The 22,974-nt window shown below is 41.5% G+C and overlaps 1 protein-coding gene across 3 annotated transcripts in view; it reads left to right on the top strand.

The window, feature by feature from the left end:
* Positions 1 to 22,974, top strand: part of IGF1R (insulin like growth factor 1 receptor) — a 195,979-nt gene that overhangs the window by 146,971 nt on the left and 26,034 nt on the right. For all 3 annotated transcript variants that reach the window (XM_087743361.1, XM_087743360.1, XM_087743359.1), the window contains exons 3-11: positions 1,794 to 2,106; positions 4,654 to 4,799; positions 6,614 to 6,758; positions 13,033 to 13,247; positions 15,259 to 15,385; positions 16,724 to 16,962; positions 17,710 to 17,877; positions 18,038 to 18,242; positions 22,555 to 22,841. In XM_087743361.1, coding sequence (XP_087599487.1) covers positions 1,794 to 2,106; positions 4,654 to 4,799; positions 6,614 to 6,758; positions 13,033 to 13,247; positions 15,259 to 15,385; positions 16,724 to 16,962; positions 17,710 to 17,877; positions 18,038 to 18,242; positions 22,555 to 22,841 — 1,845 coding nt within the window. The remainder of the gene's footprint in view (positions 1 to 1,793; positions 2,107 to 4,653; positions 4,800 to 6,613; positions 6,759 to 13,032; positions 13,248 to 15,258; positions 15,386 to 16,723; positions 16,963 to 17,709; positions 17,878 to 18,037; positions 18,243 to 22,554; positions 22,842 to 22,974) is intronic.

Raw genomic sequence — 22,974 nt, 5'->3', positions numbered from 1 at the left:
CACAGGTCTGCTGGTGATACTTCATAGCTACCTGCTAATACAGGGGAGGTACCTGTCAGAGGCTGTCAGGTTACTTGGGGAGTACCTGCAGGTTGAATATCCTCCACAAAACCTTCCTTAGCCTTAATTGTATAAGGAGAACCCAACTTGGTACCTGGATGCTTAAACTTGCAAAGTTGGCAGTTAGGGCTTAAAATAAAAAGTGAGTAAAATTAAGCAAGATGAATATAGAACTGTTTTGATAAGAAATACAGAATTCTCTGATGGCAGTTATACAGGTACTTTTCAAGGTGAACACTACCTTAAAGCTGGCATAAAATGACTTCATATAATGAAAACTTGACGTAGGATGTCTAGATCCTGATGCAGAGCTGTGAACGGTTTTCCTTTTTTTTTTTTTTTTTTTTTTTTTTTTTAAATTATTGTCCTGTGTCATAATTGTGGTGCTCTGCTCAATAGCGTTTTAAAAACATCCTGGAACGCCTAGATCTCATTATGGGAAGCAGGGGGTCAAGATTTTAGGGTGTTAAGTCCTGCATTAAAACAACACTGGAGTTGCAAACTGAAAAAGAAATTGCAATGCAGAATTTTTGCAGAACTCTTATGGTTTCTTAAAACATTGTCTTTACAGGCTGGGCTCTGCTGCTTCCCTGTTCATTTTGGGATATTAACTTCTTTGCTGGTTATATGCTTTTTGCTCAAATCGTTCAATCTTGTGGTGCTTTGCTTGGATCTCGCTGTAGTTGTACTACTGAAATTTTGTTTTATGCCGTTGTTACTGGTACTGTGTTTTAGCTAAGTTAGAAAGTGGAAAGCAGTTACTTAATGCAAACCAGACTTCCTATCTGTGTTTGTTTACAGAGCCTCTGGGGCACAGCTCGCATGGCTAAAAGGCCATACAACGCTGTAATCAAAATGTTGTTGTTACATAAATATAATGCTGCCACTTCTTTTGATGTAACGGTGGTGAGCTCGTCTGCTGACGATTCTGCTCTTTGTTCGTGTCTTCCAAGCTGAAATGCTTTCATGTAAAATGAACGTCTCCATAAATTTGCACCCCACTTTTTTTCTCCCTTTCATATTTTGTTCTTTGAACCCAGAATTTGGGGATAAGGCAGAATTCTGTTAAACTCTTCAGGGGAAAATAGTAGCTCCATGATTCCACAGTATTTGATGTGTACCATCTGTACTTTATTAAACCTCATTTTGCATACATAAGCAACACTGGGATGCTACACTGGGGTCAACCTAACCATGTGTGCTACAGTATAGCAGTGCTTTAGTGTACAAGTGTAATTAAGTTGTTTAAAGGAAGCTTGTTTTCTTGCCAGTAAAAGACCAATTTGAAGTACAAATAGGAAAGACAAGAAATGCTTAGAAAGACAATAGGTCGGCACTCAAAAAAAAAAAAAAAGAAAAGAAGAAGAAAAAAAAAAAGAAAAGAAGAAGAAAAAAAAAAAGAAAGAATTAACCATAATACTAGGGCTATGGAATAGGTTCCAGTATTTGGCTGTTTCCATTATCCTTATGTTGATCTTCCTTTCAGCAGTTTTCTTTATTATTTAATTGGCTCATGTTATAAATTTGATCTGAGAAAAAGATATTTTCAGGCAACTGAAATGGAGAAAACCAGTATTTAATTTGTCCGTTTTACAGGAGTTGGTTCTTTTGCAGAGATACTCTAGAGCCCAGGGAATGAAGGCATAGAGTTGTATGGATCAGGGTTCTTCTTTTAATGCCATTCACTTTATTTAATAGCTCTTGTTCATGCTGCCTTGCTTTCTGTCTTGCAGTGTGCCCCAGCTCATGTGGCAAGCGAGCCTGTACAGACCAAAATGAGTGTTGCCATCCCGAATGCTTGGGAAGCTGCACAGCGCCTGACAACAACACCGCTTGCGTGGCCTGCCGCAATTACTACTACGAAGGAGTCTGCATGCCCACCTGCCCTCCCAACACCTACAAGTTCGAGGGCTGGCGCTGCGTGACTAAAGAGTTTTGCTCCAAAGTCCCTGCCACCGAAACAAGTGAATATGAAAGGTTTGTGATTCACAACGATGAGTGCATGGCAGAATGCCCCTCTGGATTCATACGCAATGGGAGTCAAAGGTAATGCAGCTTCTGGAAAGTCCATCAGAGTTGTCATGTTTGGGTTTTTCCACTCCCTATTCTGTGGCAGTTGTGATGCAAATTACATTAGGTAGAAATGAGAGCATACAATGGGGAATTGCGTGACTTCCTGGTAAAGGCTTGCCTATATTAATTCACCATTGAAAGGTCTGATTGCGTGTGGTCCTGTGCATTGCCAGTTGCCACTGAATCTTCTGAAGGACTTGAGGAGGTCAGTACATTGCAGAACCAGGTCTTCAAGTAGACAGGAACAAAATGAAAGTGAAAGCCCAGGAACAAAAGGTTGGAGGTTGGCAGATGACCATTATCACACAGAACAAACCGTAGGAGTTCTCTTGCTTTGCATATTGTTTGCTTTTTGTGTGCTTGCATTTTAGACACGTGTATTCTTTAATGTGTTTAATTTTAGTTCCCTTTTTTAACAGTGGTGTCTTAGAAGGGGGCACTCATGTAGACGGTGACAAAAATAATGCAGCAACTGACAATATTATCCAGAATAATTTCTTGCAAGAATGTCATTCAGCTGCTCTTATTTAATTCTAACAGTTGGAGTGATGCGTGCTTATGATTTTCTTATTTTGCCAGTGGTTTAAGCAAACAGCCTTAGTTGCCTACTGACCCTTGGAAGTCATAGACTTTGAGTCAAGGACAGTCGGTGTGCTAAAATTCATAGTGCTTCAGTACAGATGTCTTCATAGGCCGTTCCAAGATGTTGGGTTTTTTGGAAAGGTGGTTGTGATGATACCTGCAGCAGTTGTGTGTCTGTGCATGCATGAGTGTCATCCATCCATTCAGTCAAATAGTAAGGCAGCCTCCGGTTAACATTTGGATGTAAGCAACTTAACACTGCCTTTGCTCAAATCCAGATATTCACCTGAGAAATGTTTCTTTTGTTATCTACTTGAGCTTGTAGTACCAGCTGTTTGAACCGCGTACGCTGAAGTGCATGGCCATCCTATCTTATCTCAGTGTTGTGCTCTGCTGCATAGTTTGAAAGGAGCTGTAACTCAAGGCTAGTGAATGTTTTGTTCCCCAGAGGTGGTGTTAACAAATAGTTGCAAATGGAAAGCATTTCCAGCATTCTTTGTACATTTGGTTGAATGTCTCTTGCTTGTGTCTGCAGCTTTTAGTGGTTTGTGGCATGTTATAGTCCAGGATTTTGAAATAGGAGCTTACTAAGAAAAGGAAGCTTCTTTCTTTTATTGTTTATGCACAACAAACTGTTGTTATCAATTTAGGTGTTTCTTTAAGCCTCAGAAGAAAGTGGGTTCAGTTTCTTTTAAAAAGAATAAGCAGTAAGTCTATGTTCATCAGTGTTGTCATCAGAAGCCTTTGTCCTTGGAGCTGGGGTTTTTTCTTTTTCACTTTTCCCCTCTAAAGTGATAAGGTGGAGTAAGTAATAATGAAGTATGAAGGAAAGTGCTAAAATAAATTGAAAAATAAAAAGTGACCTTGAATTGGGGAAAAACATTTACAAGGAGGAGCGATCAGAGGGCATGTTTTGTGCACACGTGAAGCGTTCAATTTTGAGACGAGTATGCAGACAGTATAACGTGGAGCCTTGAAAAAGCTGATGCAGCCAAAGGCTAGGCTGGCCTGAGTGAGTTCTTGTTCCTTGAGCTTGGCCACTAAAAAACGCTTATGGATGCTTGTGGGTATAAGAAGCAGGAGAAGTAAGTCTGCACCTCAGTGTTTCCTCCCAGCTTCTGGCAATCCGATTTCTCTGAGTTCGGGGCTGTGTCTGTCTCAGTGCTTCAGAGTCACTGGTGGACCTGTTCTCTTTCCATCTCTCTAATCCATTTTGAACCTGCTTAGACTTCTGGCCTGTCTCTCCCAATTCCTGTTGCAAATGAGTTTTGCCTTGCATCAAGATGCATCCTTCTGTTTGTTTAAACTTTCTGCTTTAGTATCTCTTAAGCTGTAAGAAATAGTGACTAATTCACTGCTTGCTTTCTCCGTATCGCTCATGACTGTATGCTCCCAGAGCTGTCTTTCCCGACTTAAAAAGGTCAGGAGCATGGAATTCCCTAGTGCTGAGCTTCCAGTGTTGGTTTAAGGGCATGGAGACAGACAACTTTATAAGAACTTGAACAGTATTTTCCCATCTCCAGTTCCTGGCTGGTGTATTTTTGGAGGCTGGGCCTGGATTAGCATGAAACTTCACAGCACTCCGAGGCTGTCTGCATAAATGAGAAGGATGGTCTTTCTGGGTATATAAAGTTGGAGTAAATGCACAAATGCAAGGGCACTGGGTTTTACCTGAAGCGCCTTCGACTTCAGAAGGACCACAAAGCCTTTCAGAAGCTGGCAGACAGTGGGCATGGGTCCATTCATTCACTCCCGTGTTGCTGTAAACAGGAGGTACGATGCTCCAGCCTCTCTGCAGAAGTATGGTAACTTCCATTCTAGCTTGAAGGATTTGTCTAAGCTTTAGAGGGAAATGTCTTTCCAAATTTAACTCAAAGCAGTCCGTAGACACAGAGTTGCATATCGTTGCTTATTTTATCTCGCTTTTTTTCCTAACAGCATGTTCTGCAGTCCTTGTGAGGGGCCTTGCCCCAAAATTTGTGAGGATGGGAAAACGAAGACCATTGACTCTGTCACATCAGCACAAATGTTGCAGGGATGCACAATTCTCAAGGGAAATCTGCTGATTAACATCCGTCGTGGGAGTAAGTGATTGCCCTCTCTTTATGAACCTCTGATAAGGCTGCTTTTAATATTTTTCCTGTTGTCTGTCAGCATAATGATAAGAACATTAAAAACTCAGCAAACTGTTTGCTTTCCAGTCCCATAGCAGTGCTCCTGTTTGATTTGGCCCAGTGCAGCACCATTCTCCAACATGCAGATGGAATAGGTGTTCAGCTACCAAGTTACAAGGCAGTGAAAGCTGGTATTTTTGTTAGCTTTTTTGGCAGGACAGGGAACCAGGATTAGGCAGTGAGATGAGCAGTAGTCCCAAAGGAATAATAAAGGCCCGAGAAGGTGGAAAAGTCGAAAATCCTTGCATCTGGGTGGGTAAATAACTTGTCTGCAAGTAAGGCATGGCACTGTAAGACTGCATATCCTCACATTTTAAGGCAAGGTGTGGTGTCTTGCTAAAACATGGAATCCAGAGTGCTGAGAGCTCATACAAAGCCTAGCACTGTGCCTCTGGATGGTCATCATTAGTGAGCTGGCCACCTTTGTCGTATGTCTTGAACAAGCTCTGGATTAAATTTGTCAGAGCAGTGATTCATCACCCAGGGAAGTGTTGACAGTTGATGAGCTCTTAAAAGCGGAGTAAAAATCACTGTTAGTTTTTATTGGAAATGTATCTCCCTGTGGAAGGTCCCTTTTGGTTTCATGAATAAGGTTGAAAGATTGAGATATATTTCATTCCCTTCCTCCTGCTGAATGAAAGCTTCAGGGTTTAGAAACAGCAGCATGTGGATTATTTCACTCGTGGTCCCACTGCTACAGGTACAGTCTTCCCTTATGGGAGATGTTCCAGTTACCTGGGGCAAGTGTGGGGTTTTTTGTTTTTTAAGTATTATCTGAAGAGCATCTGCTTCCTCCTACCTTATTTGGTATGGGAACCAACCATTGGTATTTGGTAATTGGGCTTCCCAACCATCTGTTAGGACTTCAGTTTGTTTATGGTAGCAAACACACCCTGTAGCAGCTTCTCCCATCCTGAGTGCTTAAAAACTTCCCCTCGCAACTGCAGTGTAACTTCGCAGGATAATGACACCAGGTAATGGGCAAGGGCCGGGCATTGCTGGAGGTGAGGACTGCGAAGCGTGAGCCTTGTGAAGGATGGGGTGTTACAGACCTACGCAGGGACAGTACAGTTCCTAGGGAGTGGGCAGTACTGAAGAGTAGAGCTTGCTCTGCGGTTGTTTTAATAATTTATTATAGAAAATCACCTTTAGCAAACTATATGGAACATGTTCCATGGCATGAGGACATCCTTACAGTTTTATCTTTGCTGTTCCATTAAGAGTTCTCAGTTTTGTAGCCAAAGCTTTTTAGGTCACTGAAGGCAATGCTTTGAGCCCCAGAGGAGACGCATAGCATACCTCCACCTCTTCATCTTCAGTCTCATTCTCTGTTTTCCAATGGAGCTTTTCTGCCTGAGCTTTGCTCTGTAGCCGAAGAGCAATTCCAGTCTCATGGATGTGTACATTTACACAAGGGTCTTTTCATCCATGCCAGAATGCTTGCTCAACATTTGGTGTTGGCTTCAGAGTGCAATGTCCATGGAAAAAGCAGGTATACCAGTATGGAAAAGCAAGACTGGCTTTCCACTGTTGCTCTGTGGCTTTATTTTGCCCTTCAACCATCTGTCTGCACAGGCAACTGTTACTGGGGAATACCAGTGTCTCTCATTTTCAAAAGCAACAAATACAAGCATTTTCTTTTACTGAGCTAATACTGCATTAAGCAGAAGAGCGGTTAAAGCTATAACTTCTGCAATAATAAAATTACATTTTTCTTACTGTAGATAACATCGCCTCAGAACTGGAGAATTTTATGGGTCTGATTGAGACAGTAACAGGGTACGTGAAGATTCGTCATTCCCATGCATTAGTCTCCCTGTCTTTCTTGAAGAACCTGCGGTATATTCTGGGAGAGGAACAGGTGGACGGGTAAGTGTTCAGATATTTGTAGATGCAATTTCACTGTAATAGAAAGCAGTAGAGAATAAGTCTCCTGATAAAAATTCACATCCCATTTATAGAATCTTCTCTTCCACTAATATGCAGCGTTTTTCTCCTAATGAACACTATTGCACAGTCATCGCTCATTTGGGTTACTATCCAAATCAGCATATTAAATTGGGTATATTAAAAGTATTTTTATGGTAATGTTGCTGTTGCTTTTCACTTTAGTTTTTTCTAGGGAGATGATAAAGTGTCTTCATTTGTTCTTTTTGCTTTGAGAAAAGAGAGTCTTCAGAAACAATTGGATTTCCTTGCAGTTCTTTACTGTTGGCTTTTAGCAGAGTTTTATGGAGAATGTCAGCTGAAAGGAAACCTGAACTTTACTAACCAGGGAGTGCAACTGGAAGTGACCCAACTAGTATGAAATAGATGGCAAGTTGCAATTGTTTGCAACTCCTTGAAATGCTACTATTAAATGAACTATCTATCGAGCAGGAAAAGGACTGGTCAGGAAAAGCAAATTTGATCCCTTGAAATGTTTGCTGGGGGTTACATTGCTTCTATAGTTACACAATGTGTGATACTTCTTGCTGTAGAATAACTCCTGTTTTCCTGTGATGGTAAGAGATGGTTGAGACAAAAGTTTTATCTCAGCAGAACTTGCAGTGCTGAGGTGTGGGATGGTCCTCCAGCAAACTGCCTTGCTCTTTCTCCTCTTGAATCAAGTAACCATCCCAAGTTTAAACCAGTGTTCTCTGGGAGAAATAAGTCTCCCTCAGTAATGACGGAACTATTAAATGAAGAGTTTTGGGAAATCATATAAGAAAAGGTGGTGGGAGGGTCATGGGAAAGGTTGCTTGTGTCTGATTTATCTGCCCTGACAGGATAAAGTTACAGCACGAGGGATTCTTGACAACCTCCCTCTTTCTCTCAGGCTAGTCTTTGGTCAGCCTTAAATTCTTAAAATTCCACTATCTGACAGAGTGAGTTAAAGGGCAGCTCTTCATCCTGCACTTGAAAAGACACTCTTTTTCTGTAAAAACACTGGCTCTACGGGAAAGCTAATTGCAAATTGTAGAGGCTTGTCGCTTTGCCGAGCACGAGGCTCCTTCAGCCCCGTTAGGATGTGGTGTGCTCTCACAGATACTCCAATTATCAATTTGTCCTTTCTTCTCCCCCCCCCCCCCCGCTTTGCTCTCTTTAAATTTGAATTTAGCTTTGTGTTTCAAGTAGTAATTATGTTTATGGTACCTTGTATGTCAAGCAGGCAGCGCTGATAGGAAGGGAAATGGCAGGATTTTAAATCAGATTCACAAATAGAGAAGTAAATAGGTGTAGCTTTGAAGAGGAAAGCGGGGCTGAGTGAGGGAGGTAAAATAGATCCATAGTAAAGAGCTACTTGTGCTAAAATTCACCCATGCTAGGAAATTGCTGCAGTTACATACTTTGGGTCAGGGGCAGTCTCTATGCTTGGGAAACGCCTAGCATAATTTAGGCATTACCACAGCCTAAATAACGTTTCCAAAAATACTTAGATGGAAGTAGGCACCTGGCAAGGAAGGACTGAGCTTGAACAATTCCTTTGGCAGAGTAATGAAAAACAGGGAGTGGGGTCTTAACCTGGGAAGTACTGGGCTGCTGGAACAATAGCTGTTTATGCCAGCATTGCCTGGGGGGTGAGAGGGAGGTTAACTTAAGATCCATTACAAAAGTTGTTCATTACACAACTGACCCCCCCCACCACCGTCCCTTTCTTTCCTATTGAACTGGACTAACAAAACAGCGCTTCAGTATTTATTTCTTCCTTATTCGGTTGCTGGTGCCTGCCTTGGTTATCACCGAAAATGGAAAGTTTAGAGGGAATTTACTTGGTTTTCAGAGTATTCATTCCTTCTTCTGAACACCATGTCTGTAGTGAATGTGCTTCCATGGCAAGAAAAAAATTGCCCTTTGCAAACAGGGAAACTGAAATGGAGATGTGCTGGAGGGGTCTCGGTGTCTCTTGCAGGATTTTGATTCCTAGTCTGGTGTTCACTCTGCTGGGGTGCTGTGTGTTTGTTGCTGTCATCAACTACAGCTGCCGTGTCGGTGGATGGCACGTGGGCAGCACTTCTCAAAGCATCTCCAGGTTGGGTACCTGGAAAATGAGCAATTTGTGGCCTTCAGGAGCAAGCCAGGAGATGGTGACTAAGGAAAAGTTCCTGTTGTGGCACTGACTGGCTGCTGATGTCGTGTTTCAACTCCTGCAGCAAATTTGGGACAGTGTCTGTAAAAGCAAAACACACACACACACCCCCCCACCCCCCCGTTTTCTACATAATTTAGAAGCAGAGGCATCGGTAGCTGTCAGGCTTGATGGAAGGTGTGAACAGGATCTTTAGCTGTTGTATGGCTCCTCACTGAAGACTTTACGGTTTGTTTTCCTGGGATCATTATTGTCAGATTATGGTGAATTCAGACAGTCAGCACGATAGCAGCAAGGCTTATTGTAGCCACAGCATTTCAACAAAGCAGTCACCCTGTGTGTGAGAGTGTTTTAGGAAGGAGTAACTCCCTTGGGGTGGGTGGTGAGCATGTCTGCAGTGGCAGGCTCCCACGGGGGAATGCTCCTCGGCTTTGTTTTTGTTTAAGGGGAATCTGTAAAGACACTGTTCCTCAGCCGTCCGTGTGTAAGTGAAGTTTCAAAAAGTGGGTTGGGGAGTTTGTACACTGCGGTGTGAGGCTGGGTTTGTGTGGGGGTTTAAGAAGCTCGTCAGTTTGCCTTTTCGAACTGGACAAGAAAACACTGAACTTCAGTATTAGCAAGGTGCATTACTTCCAAATCCATGGGTTAGTATAAAAGCCCCTAGTTTCCTACCCATGTATTTGCCTGTGGAGATGCAATTCTTTGCCAAAATCAGCTGTTTCTAAGTTGCTTGCAATTTACATTAGCAAGGTGTGTTTAAGTATCTATTAGGGACAGATACTCTGTTAATAACCTCGGTGGTTCTGTTTGAAGTGCTGGTGGGCAAACACAAACAAAAGAATATACCAGCATTATTAAAACATTGGCAATGTTTTGGAGATTTGATAAAGTTCAGGCTTGTAGAGAAATGCTGAAGAATGAACCTGTTTAAAGAGAGACCATCAAGTGGAGCATTTTGTTCGAGTGTTGTTCTCTGTATTGTTCTCTGTTGTGGTGTTGCGCTATATATGTTTGACTCTGTTGTCAGGTCCTCATCAGGGATCAGGATCACACTGTGATGGAGGTGTAGAACATATACCGTGTTAATAGACAGTTTCTAGCCAACATGTGGCATGTTTTGTGTATGTAAAGCAATAAGGGTTTTCCTTTTCTCCTGTCTCTTACTGGTTGATGTCCCAGCTATCTGATCTAGTGGGATTTTCTGTCTTTCTCGTCATTGTAGCACTGAGAGATGAACGTCTTCTATTCTGTGTGTCCTGCAGGGCAGTCAGTCTGCCGTAAACCTCTGCTGCCGGGTTGTCCTTCAGGGGCTTTTTGTGTCCTGTACGCTATGGAGGGGGGGGATAAAGGGTGATAGAAAGCCTGTTGAAATGTTTTCATCACTCACGTCTCCTTTTGGTTTGGATCTCGTATTCTGCCTCATAGCTTTACAATGGGTGAAATGTGCACAGATGTAGCCTTGCGTGCAGATACAGCGTGAAGCAGGTTTTTAATGTATGCAGCCAATAATTAAGTGGCTGTGGGTGCTCTGCAGTTGGGGATGCACATCGTGCTGTGGGAATTCTCTCCTGTGGGTGTGCGTGGGTTATGCAGGTCGCCTTGAGGCTTTTTATGCCAAGCCTGGGACCAGATGTGCCTCCTACTCCTGTTCAGAGGTTTAGCCTGTCCTTCAGGCCATAATCTCCAGTCATTCCCTTAGTTACTGTCTTCAGGGTCTGATTGGCAGTGCTTCGTTTTCCTACAGTGAATCTTTTATTCTTTCCATGCTATCTTCCTTGGCATCCTGATTTTTTTCCACAGCTGTTAGAGCCAAAGTCTGATATAATCTTTATTTATAACTTTATAACCTAAGCCCTAAGCGCACTCTGCTTGCCCTCTGCTCCACCTTTCAAGCCACGCAGCGCTGCACCTCTCCTGTGACTGAGACTGTATATAGACCTCCAAATGTGGTTTCCCTGGTGCTTTGAATGGTGCTAGAATAACTTCCACTAATTTATACTTTCAGTGTATACATGAACCCTTAGGACCGGTTTGCCTTGCCTCGGGTGGCTGCTCAAACTTGTGCAGATGGCGTTAACGTATGAGCCACAGTAACTCCCAGCTCCGGCCCAGTCGCTGTGCAGTTGTGTCAAGCACCAGTGTGTGCTTGATTTGCCTCATTTATTCACAGTCTTGAAAGCTTAGCCACATTGCTTTAATACAAGAATTATCTCTGGTGTCTAAAGCATAATTGCCACAGTTGGGAGCAGGAGACAGGCTAGGCTGTTATTAAATATTTAAGATGGTTTCTGTAGTTGTGAAGCCACACCTCTGTTTATTGTGTTCAATCCGAGTCCAGCTTTTTGGGTCTTCCCTGAAAAGCTTAGTTGCCATCACTTAATCACGCAGCTAATTATGGTGAAATGTCATCTTTTCAGCAGTGCACAGGGAGCTGCAGGGATTTTAGTCATCTGTAACAGAGCAATAGTTGTCTCAAATAAACGCAGTTTTTGGTGATTGTCAAATCCCACATGCAGTTTAGCACCCTTGTTCTCTCCTGGCAAGATGCATTTAAAGCACAAGTATCTATGTGCTCCCTTGTCAGCTGAGCTCATTCTTCTCAGCATCCGCTTGAAGCGGTACCAGATATATTGACTGCATTAGCAGTCAAGTCCTGGATAAGTAGGGAACAGTTGGAAATAGGAGAAAACACTTCTCTTTCACGTTGTTCTGAAAATACACTCAGCATTTTGGTACGTTACAAGAAACAGCAACCGTGGTCTTTGCTGGGTGCAACCAGAATGCACAATTTTTACATCAGATTAGGTGAGGGAGGAATTAATGCTAAATTTCAAATCAAGTTGTTGCAGGAAAACCATAAATGAGTGGTATGTCAGCTTCTTGTGAGCCCCATGGTTTGTCTGCCATGTTACCCTGCAGAAACTCTGATTGCAGTTAAAAGGATGTGTAGAAAGCCTAGTTTAACTACACTGACGTGGGCTTACCAATGCAAAACAGCTTGCAGAAGTTGCAAGGCTTCATTGTGTTAATAATGGATTTTATGTTGACGGAGTTAACGTTGGTGAGACTTTCCACAGAAGAGTGTAATAAATGCTGCCATGATGGCTTGGTTTGATTTATGTTCATCACCTACACAGACCTTTCACTGATTTCTCAATTGTGCATTGCTGTCCCTACTATCCCAAAATGCAAGTGTCTTTGCAGGTGTCTTGCTGCTAATGCAGAGCCTGTAATCTTGCTTTTGCTGCACCTGTTTTTTTTTTTTTTTTTTTTTTTCACAATTCAGCACAATCAAGTGGTACCAGGAATTTCTTCTTAATATATAATAGGATTTACACACACAGTTTTGCTTTTTGTATCTGTGGAAATAAAGGATGTTGATGTTATTCCACTGCTGTGCTTAGGGAATGGGCTCGGCACATGCTGCTGCCTGTGTTGTTAGTGCTGTACTTTGAAGTGTGGATCCTGTGCTGTGCAGTCAGCGCAACTGTTTACTGTCAGGTTTTGATGTATAGGCGCAACTGTACTTGGCACAATGTAGGAAGTCTTTATTGGGCCAAGAGGTAAACTAAGACAGAGAGGCAAGGAAACCTCACTATGCAAACTCTTACAGTTGCTTTTGTAAACGTAAGCAAGGCAGCTGTGTCCACGATTGTATTTTATTGTCAGAACTGCACCATGCTTTTCCTCCCATAAGGTATGTAAGGTTATTGCTTCCTACTTGCCACAAATGGAAAATGCAGTGTAGAGACCTGCTGCTCAGAGGACATGAATTTATATTCCTCATAGCAGCTTCTACACAATTATTAAAACAAATGTTGGAATGGGCTTTACATGGTGTGATGTCGGCCACGGAGTCCTGTGTTACGGTCATTTCCCTGTCCTCTGACCAAAGTGAGCATTCAGGGGAAGCTTGCTCCACAGGAGAGAAGAAAATCCTTTACTCTGCTGAACACCAATTTAAAGTAATAGGAGGAAACATAGTGTTTTAAAGTTTGCTTATATTAAGGTATTCTTGGTTGGAATTGGCTCTGAATTAAAACTAATATTTTTCCTTCAAAAATTTCCTTCTAGGAATTATTCCTTCTACGTGCTTGACAACCACAATCTTCAGCAGCTGTGGGACTGGAACCATCATAACTTGACGATCAAGGAGGGGAAAATGTACTTTGCATTTAATCCTAAACTGTGTGTTTCTGAGATTTACCGTATGGAGGAAGTTTCAGGAACCAAGGGACGACAGAGCAAAGGAGATATAAACCCAAGGAACAATGGGGAGAGAGCCTCTTGTAAGTAAACCAACAAACAAACAAAAAAATCTCAAGGCAAACCACATAGGAGGGTGTCAAAAAAAACCCCACAAACCAACACACTGCCACGTTGCTGACCATTACAATATTTGGAGTTTAGAAATTATGGTAGGCTTTCAGTCATTCTGCTTGTTCAATTTTTAAAATGTAGCTGTGGAAGTTATGTTCACATGCATGGAAAACTATGTGGCTGCGTAGTCACTCTCTCATCTGTAAAAATCATTGGATGAAGATGACTGCTTTCCAAATACCCTTTTTTGTGACAGCAGCACCGTATAACAATAGGAGTGTACCTGGGAAATGAGAAATAAAATCTAGTGTTTTGGTATATCCAGCGAGGAGCAGTTTCTCTGTTTCCTTTGCAAATGTACATCATTATAGGTATTTTCCTCTCTCAGATATCTACTCTTTCTTGATACTAAGGCGGCTGCTGAATAACAGTTCTGTAGACACCAAAACAAATTGTTTGTTATGTTCAAGCTTCTTGTCAGCTCCTGCCGAATATTGTACGTTGTTGCTAGAAATGCTTGTTGTAAATGCAATTTTCTGTGCTTTATTTTCAAATTATTTGCTTTTGAATCGAGAACACTTTTTAGTGTTTTACAATATTCCTAAACCTCAGTGTCTCTGCATTTAATTTTGGATTCTGCAGTGGCCAAAGTTACTGGAAAGTCCTTTTTTGGCTTCAGTGGTCTTCACATCAGGTCTCCAGGTGTAACCAATACATTTCAAAGCAATCTCTCATCTAGGAATTAAGATGACAGAATGCTTACGAATTTGACTTCATACTCAAACTCTTAGAACTGACAGTGCATTTTTCTTCGGTCTATCTGTGGCATTCTTGGAGCTGAGTAAATTAAAATAGATCTTGTGTATAAGTCAAGTCCTCTTGTTCTGGATGGTGTTTACAAAACTAGGACACGTACTCTGCTGAATGTCTCTTTAGGCTTGATGCATAAATGCAGATGGCATAGATCCGTCTTGTAAGCACACTCCATTCTTTGCACATTCAATAGAGCAAAGGCTTGCAGTCCTGGAGGAGTTACAGACACACAGCCAGTCCTTACTACCACTGAGGCTAGTGCCAGCCGCTGCCTGTTTTTTAAAAAACCATTACAGAAAGCTTTCTGACTCTGAGAAGGGGAAAAGAATCAACAAAAGCTAAACTGCCTTTGAAAAGATAGCACCAATAGTGCCAGTGTACATGAGGGTGAAAACCCCTTTATTTTCAGAGACTTCTGTGGAACGTTACAAACTAACTCACAGTTGACACTTAGAACACAATTTCTTCATCCAAGAATTAAGTTTGTAAAACGCTGTTTTGTTTTGGATTGGAAAGCTCAGTCAGTTGGTAGTGGGAAGCCATTCATTTCAAAGCTGCCAGCTTCCATCCAGCTCTGTTCAGAGGAGTAGCTGGAAGTTGCTGCCATCAAATGGCTGTGCCGTATATGAACTGAGTTTTGGAGTTCTTAGTCCAGCCTCTCATGAATAGGAATGTAAACTCCTTTGTGCTTTCCATGTTGTCCATTCCCCAGAAAAACAAATTGTAGTTGTCAGAAGTTGTCCTGGAAAGTGAGAACATGGAGGCCGGTTACTGCTCCACATGTGCATTGGAGTTGGATGGTGAATTTAATGCTTCTAAACCAGTCCTGTGAATAAACGGGACTTCCATTCCTCGCTCAGGGAGAGTCTGAAGTAGTTTTCAAGAGCTTTCTGATGACGCATTAAAAGAAAATCTGCTTCAGGAAAAATAATAACAAGTAGCTCCAGCATATTCTAAAATGATTGCCAAGGTCACTGCTTACCCTTAAGCACTCAGATGCAGTAGGATGAAACAGGAAGCTCTACAGAGCCAAAGGCTGCTGGTATACTGCGGTATCATAGGCACCCCTGGAAAGGCCAATTAGCTAAAACTGACACCTAAGAAACCACAAAAACTAATAGGCAATGTGATGCTAACTCTGTCATGTCTTGTCTTTTTGTATCGCAGGTGAAAGCCACATTCTGCGTTTTGTTTCCAACACTACGCTCAAGAATCGGATTAAACTAACATGGGAACGGTATCGCCCTCCAGATTATAGAGATCTCATTAGCTTCACTGTTTACTACAAAGAAGCGTAAGTAGATGTCGTCAGAGACTAATCGGGACATTCCAAGGGAGAGTAGACAATTCTATTCTGACTGTTGGTTTAGTAGTGAGAAAAGTTAGTCAGCAAAGTCCTTTGGGTAGTTCCTGTTTTACACAGTTTGCATATCTCATCCAGTTTACAAGTCCCGCTTTTGTTCAAATTCTTTTCTTGATGGAGAACAAACCCCCTTTAAAAAGAGGATTGATTGGATTGAAGCCTACAAATGGATTCGAAATCCATCAGGAAGTTTCAAATTTGAAAAAGAATGAGATGGATGGCTTGGCTGTTCTCAGGGGTCTAATTTGGAGCCCTCCATGAGTCATGTCATTACGTTTACCGAGATCTTTTCCTTCTCTAGTCACAGTACTGACTAGAGAGCATCACAGGTCAGGAGTTTGCCCTGTCACCTTGATGACTTGTCTACTCAGGGTTTGGGGTTATTTAGGTTATCTAGCTTTGGTAGTTTTCTCCATTAGTATCTCTTGATAATGAAGGAGTGGGGCAGTTGCTGTGGGGAGATCCTAATTTCTTGGGAGGTGTCTCTGCCTTTGTACATCCTTGTAGTGTCTCAGATGTAAAATAGACCAAAATAGAAATGAGCACAATAATAACAACTCTCCGAGCAGTCTGGAGGTGTGAAAGGGAGGTTCAGAATGCTGGTAATGACATACAGAGCAAGACTTCAAGACACAGAAGCACAAATTATTAATGTCCAGCATTGCTTGAAAAAGAGCATCATTGTGATGGTGTACTATGATGCAGTCGACTTAGTGCTGATGAGTCTATAGTAACTAGTTACAAGAATAAAACTTTGTATGCTCTTGCGCCAGTGTTGCAACTTATGAAAAGCAGAGCTATATGACTATGTAAGTGTGTTTGTATTGTGTGGAAATAAAAGGGAAAGAAAAGCCTGTTGGACTTGTCAAGGCCAGTCTTGGAAGTTTGGGTTCTTTATAGTAAAAAGCTCAGCTGCTACCAATAACTCTTTTGAGTTGCTTCTGTTTCATAGATGCTTAGCTAAAGTCTAAATATGTCTGAACCATTTCACTGTCTGTTTTGGATAAAAAAAGAGAAATTTAGTGTTTTCTTGGGGAACCTTGCCTTATTGCTAGTGACTGAAGGTAAGACCTGCAGCTGAAGCTGAACTCTGAATTTTGTAGTGCTTGGAAATAAATACAAATTTTATTCTGTTTTATTCTGCTATGGAAAACAAGTAAGCTTTATTTGTTTCATTGAGCAACATTGAAGTGAGGCACTCTCATAAATATATGACAATTTTTAGGAGAAAATAAATATTTTGTACTTCTTTTTCTTTTACTATTTCAGACCATTCAAAAATGTGACAGAGTATGATGGGCAAGATGCGTGTGGCTCCAATAGCTGGAACATGGTTGACGTTGACCTACCACCGAACAAAGAGAACAATCCTGGAATTCTACTGCAGGGATTGAAACCTTGGACTCAATACGCCATTTATGTCAAGGCTGTTACCCTCACAATGATGGAAAACCATCATATTCATGGAGCAAAAAGTGAAATTGTATATATACGAACCAATGCTGCAGGTGAGAGCCTGGGCTCTTGGGTAAGAGGTTGATAACGGTGCAGGTATTATTATATGATTATGCAGGTTCTGTTGTTCATACAGAAATTGAGTTTATGTGCAGATGATGTGCATAATGCTAGAAAGTTTCAGTAATTATGAAAGCAGCATTAAGATTTGAATTAAAACTCTGTAGTTGTTCAGATATTATTTTCATTGGGAACCATGGGAGTTTTTTGGAGTGAGGATTTCAGACTTTGTTCCATTGGTGAAGGTAAATTTAAGTACAGCTTTGGATTGGGACTGTACGTGATTGCAGTTGAACCCTTAATAACCATTGTTAGTGGGGCATAAGTAGGAAATCTTTTCTTTGAAATAGGATGGTGGTTTTAAACTAAAAGAGGGTAGATTCAGACTGGATATAAGGAAGAAATTTTTTACAATGAGGGTAGTGAAACACTGGAAGGGGTTGCCCAGAGAGGTGGTAGATGCCCCATCCTTGGAAACGTTCAAGGCCAGGCTGGATGGGGCTCTGAGCAACCTGATCTGGTTGTAGATGTCCCTGCCCATGGCAGGGGGGATGGACTAGATGACCTTTAAAGGTCCCTTCCATCCCAAAGCATTCTATGATTCTGGGGCATTTTTTCTTGCAGTATAGAAATGGATTGGGATTCACTTTGAAAGCTTGCATTGAAATACGTTGTAGAATGCTCTAGATTTAAATACCTTCCTTTCCTTTTTTTCTTTTTTTTTTTTTTTTCCCCTCCAGTGCCATCCATTCCCTTGGATGTTATTTCAGCATCCAACTCCTCATCCCAACTGATTGTGAAATGGAATCCTCCCTCTCTTCCCAACGGCAACCTCTCCTACTACATCGTGCGATGGCAGCAGCAACCTCAGGACAGTTACCTTTACAGACACAATTACTGCTCCAAAGGTAGGAAGATGAAACGTGGTTGTGTTTATTTACAAGAGCTAAAGCCTGTGCCCTGATTTTGTGAATAACAGCAAGTAGAAGGGAATGGGTAAACATGGGTTGTTGCTTATTCATAATATGGAGAGAAAAAAACAAGCCTCCTGTGTTGTTTTCTTTTAAGATAAAGTCCCAATTCGAAGATATGCTGATGGGACCATTGATACAGAAGAAGCTACTGAACCCACCAAGCCAGAGGGCTGTGGGGGAGAAAAAGGACCTTGTTGTGCTTGTCCCAAGACAGAGGCAGAAAAGCAAGCTGAGAAGGAGGAAGCAGAGTACCGGAAAGTCTTTGAGAACTTCCTTCACAACTCCATCTTTGTCCCCAGGTAATGGATTTTGGACACTTTCTCTTTGCAAGTGGGGCTCATAATTTCATTTTTTAACATTTCCTAGAGCTCAGGCTTCCTGGACATGAAAGTATCTGTAGATAACACCTAAAACACATAAGTATTGCCTTTCCTTTTGTGTGAGACAACCCGCAGCCTTACTTGGCAGTTTCTTTTACTAATTTTCGTCTCTTTCTCTGAGTTTTAGCTAACAGTAAGGGTTCTTACCTATATTGTTCAAGGACTTTAGTGATGGTTTCTTTTCAGAGTCAAGAGTCACTTGAGGAGATCTTTGTCTATAAAGGGTTTCAGAGATGAGCAACATGTGGCAGACAAAGGGTTTCAGATGTGATCTTTCTCTAAATAGCCGTTTAAGTGCTTGTGTTCCTAATCTGAAGATTTATTTGCCTTTGAAATTGAGGGCATAGTCACCTTACAGAATTGAAACTGGTCTTCCTTTCTCACTGCACTAATTGCGAAGGGCATATTGGTTTCCTGGGTCTGTGCTGCAGAGAAGTATTAAATATGCCCACTCTTCCATGATAAACACTAACGCTTACACATTAAGTGGAATAGTAACGATTTTATGCTGCAACATAGAGTAGATACTACTGAATTAATTGGTGATTTTGATCCTTGAGTTTCCAATTTATCCTTCATGTAAGCTGTTCTTACTTTAGATAATTGGATCCTGGGGCCTAGCAAGCACACAGTGTATAGCTGTTACGGTACAGTCTATAAGCAATCAGATTTCAGTCGTGCATGTTATCTCATTGTCTCTGTTGGCAGATGAAGTTTATGGTGAAGTCCTGTGCTTGAGAACTCTGAAGTGTGGCTTTGCTGCTCATTAAAACCGGTTTCTTTCACTCTCCATTGTGATTTTTGGACCTTTATTCAAGGATGTGTTGGATTGACTTGTTTGGGGTTGGGACTGTGATGTGTGCAGAGCTTCTTAGCTGTGTCCAAAAAATGAGGAACTAAATACTGCCTCTCTTTGGAAGTGCTAAGTATTGTATCTGAGCTGAGTTTGAGTCGCATTTAGCATTTGTGGTTGAACTTGTGCAGTGTTTCCCTACTGACGATGAGAACCATCAGTAAAGATGAGGTACAGGGAAGTAACAGCCACCGTGACTGCTCAGGATGCAATTCCTGAGCAATGTGAAATCTTGTAAGTGTGATCTGATCTTGTACTTGAAGTAGCACAGCCAGGAGTTTTGAAAGGCATGTGTCAGGTCTAAACTACTTGAAAGTCTATTACAAAGGAATTTTTTTATTTCACCAAAGCTTTGTCATTTAAAATGCGTTGTTTATTGTCTCACAAATTTTCTTGCATTCCCCCCACTCCCAAAGGAAACTCACAGAACCTTGAACTCAGACAGTAAAAAATAAACTGACCAGTTCACAAAATTTCCTGAAAGCTTGACTGCTTCCCCTTTTTCTTAACTTACTGTCATAAGGGTGTGTTTTGTAACAGCAAGGGCAGATAAGGTACAGCACTCAGAAATAGCTGCATAGCTAAGCAACTTGAAAGAGACTGTATGGCAGGGAAATTAAAGATTATGAGCTAGCGAGACGTCTCCACAGGACAAATCTAAGCAGCTTGTTACTTGGTGTCTTTCCCCCCCCCCCCCCCCCCTCTCTTTCCCAAGGGAGAAGTTAATTAATGTGTTAATGCAAGCCTCAATGATAGTACTTGTTTCCAGTGTTCTACCTGTCTCAACGATACTATGAAAGAGATGCAGCATGTAATACAGCATGAAAATATTTGACCGGGTGGTTTTAAGGTTGTTTAAAAAGCCTGTTGATGTAATCTTGTGTGCAACTTCTGGATGACCCCATGTGTATTACTGCAGTGGTGAGGTGGATTTCAAACATTAGAACTATGGTTGGTCTTGAAGAGACACTCACAACCACAGGAAGATGAGTTGTTCTTCATTTTTTTTTTGGTTCTCTAATGAGCTGGATGAGATGGGCTCTGTGTGTAGTAGCAGGTATCTGAGAAGTAACGTAAAATTGCCATGAAGTATGGACAGTTAGCTTTTATGTTGACACCCACATTTTTTTCTTCTTTTTAATTTCAATTTGATGTAATTTATTATAGTGTTGTTTTCTGATTTTTATCTTACATTTCTCTTCCTTCCTGTCCTTTAACAGAATAGATGAATTCTCATGTTTTTAGCTCTAGACTTTTCCTTACTTCCTTCGATGCTTGTTTTTGTCTTTATCTGTGCCTTTCACGAAAGCAGGAAGCTGCTTGACAGAAAAGCAATGGTGTGAAATCTGTTGATGTTTTAATCATATTCGCCTTGTGGTTATCCTGCAGGTCTTTTTCCCTTCCTGATATGACTAGTTTTCACCAACAAGTTGTGTATTGCTTTCTCTTTATCTTTTTCCCCGAAGGCAAGGTAGGACTGTACTTCCCCCCCCCTCTCCCCTCCCCAAAGAGCTGAAACCTCATGCATCCCATAAAAGCAGTGACAGACAAAGTCAGGCCTTTTGGGTTCTTGCATTGGCACATGCTTTTGTGGTTGATTGAAAAGGAACTTACCATTTTCACTGCTTTTATCACAAAATCTGTGCAAATGCTGATCAGTTCAGTGCTGGGCATCCCATGTGCTTTTAGCAGTTCAAAAGTTTGTTCTTTCCACTGAATTAAAGCAGTAAATGAATACTCATCCTAAGCAAGATGAATAGCTTTAGTAACTTCCATAAACACCAGTGTAGAGGAGGCACAAGTGCTTACGTCTCCTATGAAGTTCCCCCATACTCCACTGACAAGTTACGACATTCACTTGTGTGTAGCTTAAAACAGTTTCTTGATAATGTAGGAATTTTTTTCCTTGTCTTCGTTTATTTCTGTGCTGTGTTTACATGGCATCTGAGAGTGTCAAAAAGACTGCTCAAGACATAGTAAAAGGATTTTGGAAAATTTTGTAGTGAACTCCTAAAAAAAAAAATTCATCCAGCCTCTGCCAGAAGATTTCAAAACCAAGTCAGGCTGTTTTTGGCTCTCTCTGCAGCATGCTGTTTTGTGGCTGAATGTACTAAGATGGTATATTTGACAGCGAATTAACTTCTCCTGTTGAGTCATCTTTCTTCCTGTTGTGTGTTTGAGGGAGGCCTTATTCGCCTGACTTGTAACTCTCTGGTAGAAATGTGTTAGACTTCATCTTTGTCCTTGATAGCCACTGCACTGGCCAGGTGCTAAATGGGCACTGGCTAAGTGATTTCAGGTGGGATAGGATTCAAGGCAAAACTGTTTTTGTAGTGTGACTCTTACATTCTTCTTTAACTCCCCTGGTGCATTGCTTTCCAGGTGTGGGCAGTCCTGCAAACTTCAGAGACCAGGAGAGCAGGAGCTGGAAAAGCCAGCTTTCCCTATGTAGTTAGTGCTCCTGTGCAAAAGAGCCTTGGATTTGACACAAGACCAAGTGACAAGTCTCATGTGTGGCAATCGTGTGTTGGTTAGCTAACACCATCCACATGTTTCAGAATATTTTCATATTGACACTTGTACTGACACTCAGGCCTGTCCACTGCAATAGTTTCTTAGACTTGAGAAAGCAGTAGTGTTGCTATAAATCCTCCAGTTTTTAACTCTGCATAAATTTCATACAGATGCCTGTAAGGCAAAGCAAAGTTGCTTGGTGAACTCTTGCTATACACAATAAATATTAGTACTCTGTTTTCTCATACAGGAAGATTGTTCCTTTGCAGAGCTTTTGTTTGGGTGAGAGAAGTAGAGATGCACAACTTACCACACATTAGTGGCGGTTAACATTCATGGCTTCACCTGCCTTCCAAGGTTTCTTTTCTCAGTGCAATACATTCAAAGTTCTGTAATTTCATTGCAACTGAAAAGAAAGTTAAGACGACTGAGTCAGCTCTGCTAATCCAGCAAACTTCAAAACAGTTTTTTCCCTAACCTTTTCAACCTTTAACATCTGATTTTTAATTTAAGCGTCAACATTACTGTCATTAAATACAAATCTAAGATGCTTATTGAGTAACAGCGAAGCCGTTTTTGCTATTCGGTTTGTTGTGTGAGGTCAGAAGTTTGCATGTTTACCTTGGGGCGCAGTGGGAGCTTCAGAGTCGTGATTGGTTTCTGACCAAAAGAGAGTAATAGGATGTGCTGACATGCTGCAGGTTCAGATTAAGAGAAAGCTTTTGTCGTGTTTTGCAGTTTCCTTTATTTAGCTTTTTTTAAATAGCAGTTACCTATTTTACTGTGGTTTTTTTGCACAGAGCTGGAGAAAAAGTGGTGTTTCCCTGAAGAGACCTTTACTGTAACTGTCTGTTTGCTCCACAGACCCGATCGGAAGCGGAGGGACGTGTTCCGAATCGCAAATGCCACTTTGGCCACTCGAAACAGGAACGCGACTGGGACAGATCACTTCACCAATGTTTCTGATGCAGAGGAGAGTGAGGTGGAGTACCCGTTCTTTGAGACCAAAGTGGATGGCAAGGAGAGAACTGTGATCTCCCATCTCCAGCCTTTTACTCTTTACCGCATTGATATTCACAGCTGCAACCACGAAGCCGACACACTTGGTTGTAGCGCTTCCAACTTTGTCTTTGCAAGAACCATGCCTTCAGGTATGCTCTCACAAGTATAAAGCTTTGTTTTATTTTCTGGGGAGAGATCAATCCCAGGGAGGATAAGCCCTCCAAAAACAGTCAGAAAAACATTGGGGTATAATAAAAAAATTCTATGGAAGAAAATAAATTG

This window comes from Nipponia nippon, unplaced genomic scaffold (assembly GCF_047370975.1).
Source record: "Nipponia nippon isolate SJK-2023a ecotype South Korea unplaced genomic scaffold, ASM4737097v1 scaffold_9, whole genome shotgun sequence".
In the NCBI taxonomy this organism is placed as follows: Eukaryota; Metazoa; Chordata; class Aves; order Pelecaniformes; family Threskiornithidae; genus Nipponia; species Nipponia nippon.
The sequence above is the reverse complement of the archived record's forward strand: the minus strand, read 5'-3'. Positions and strand labels throughout refer to the sequence as shown.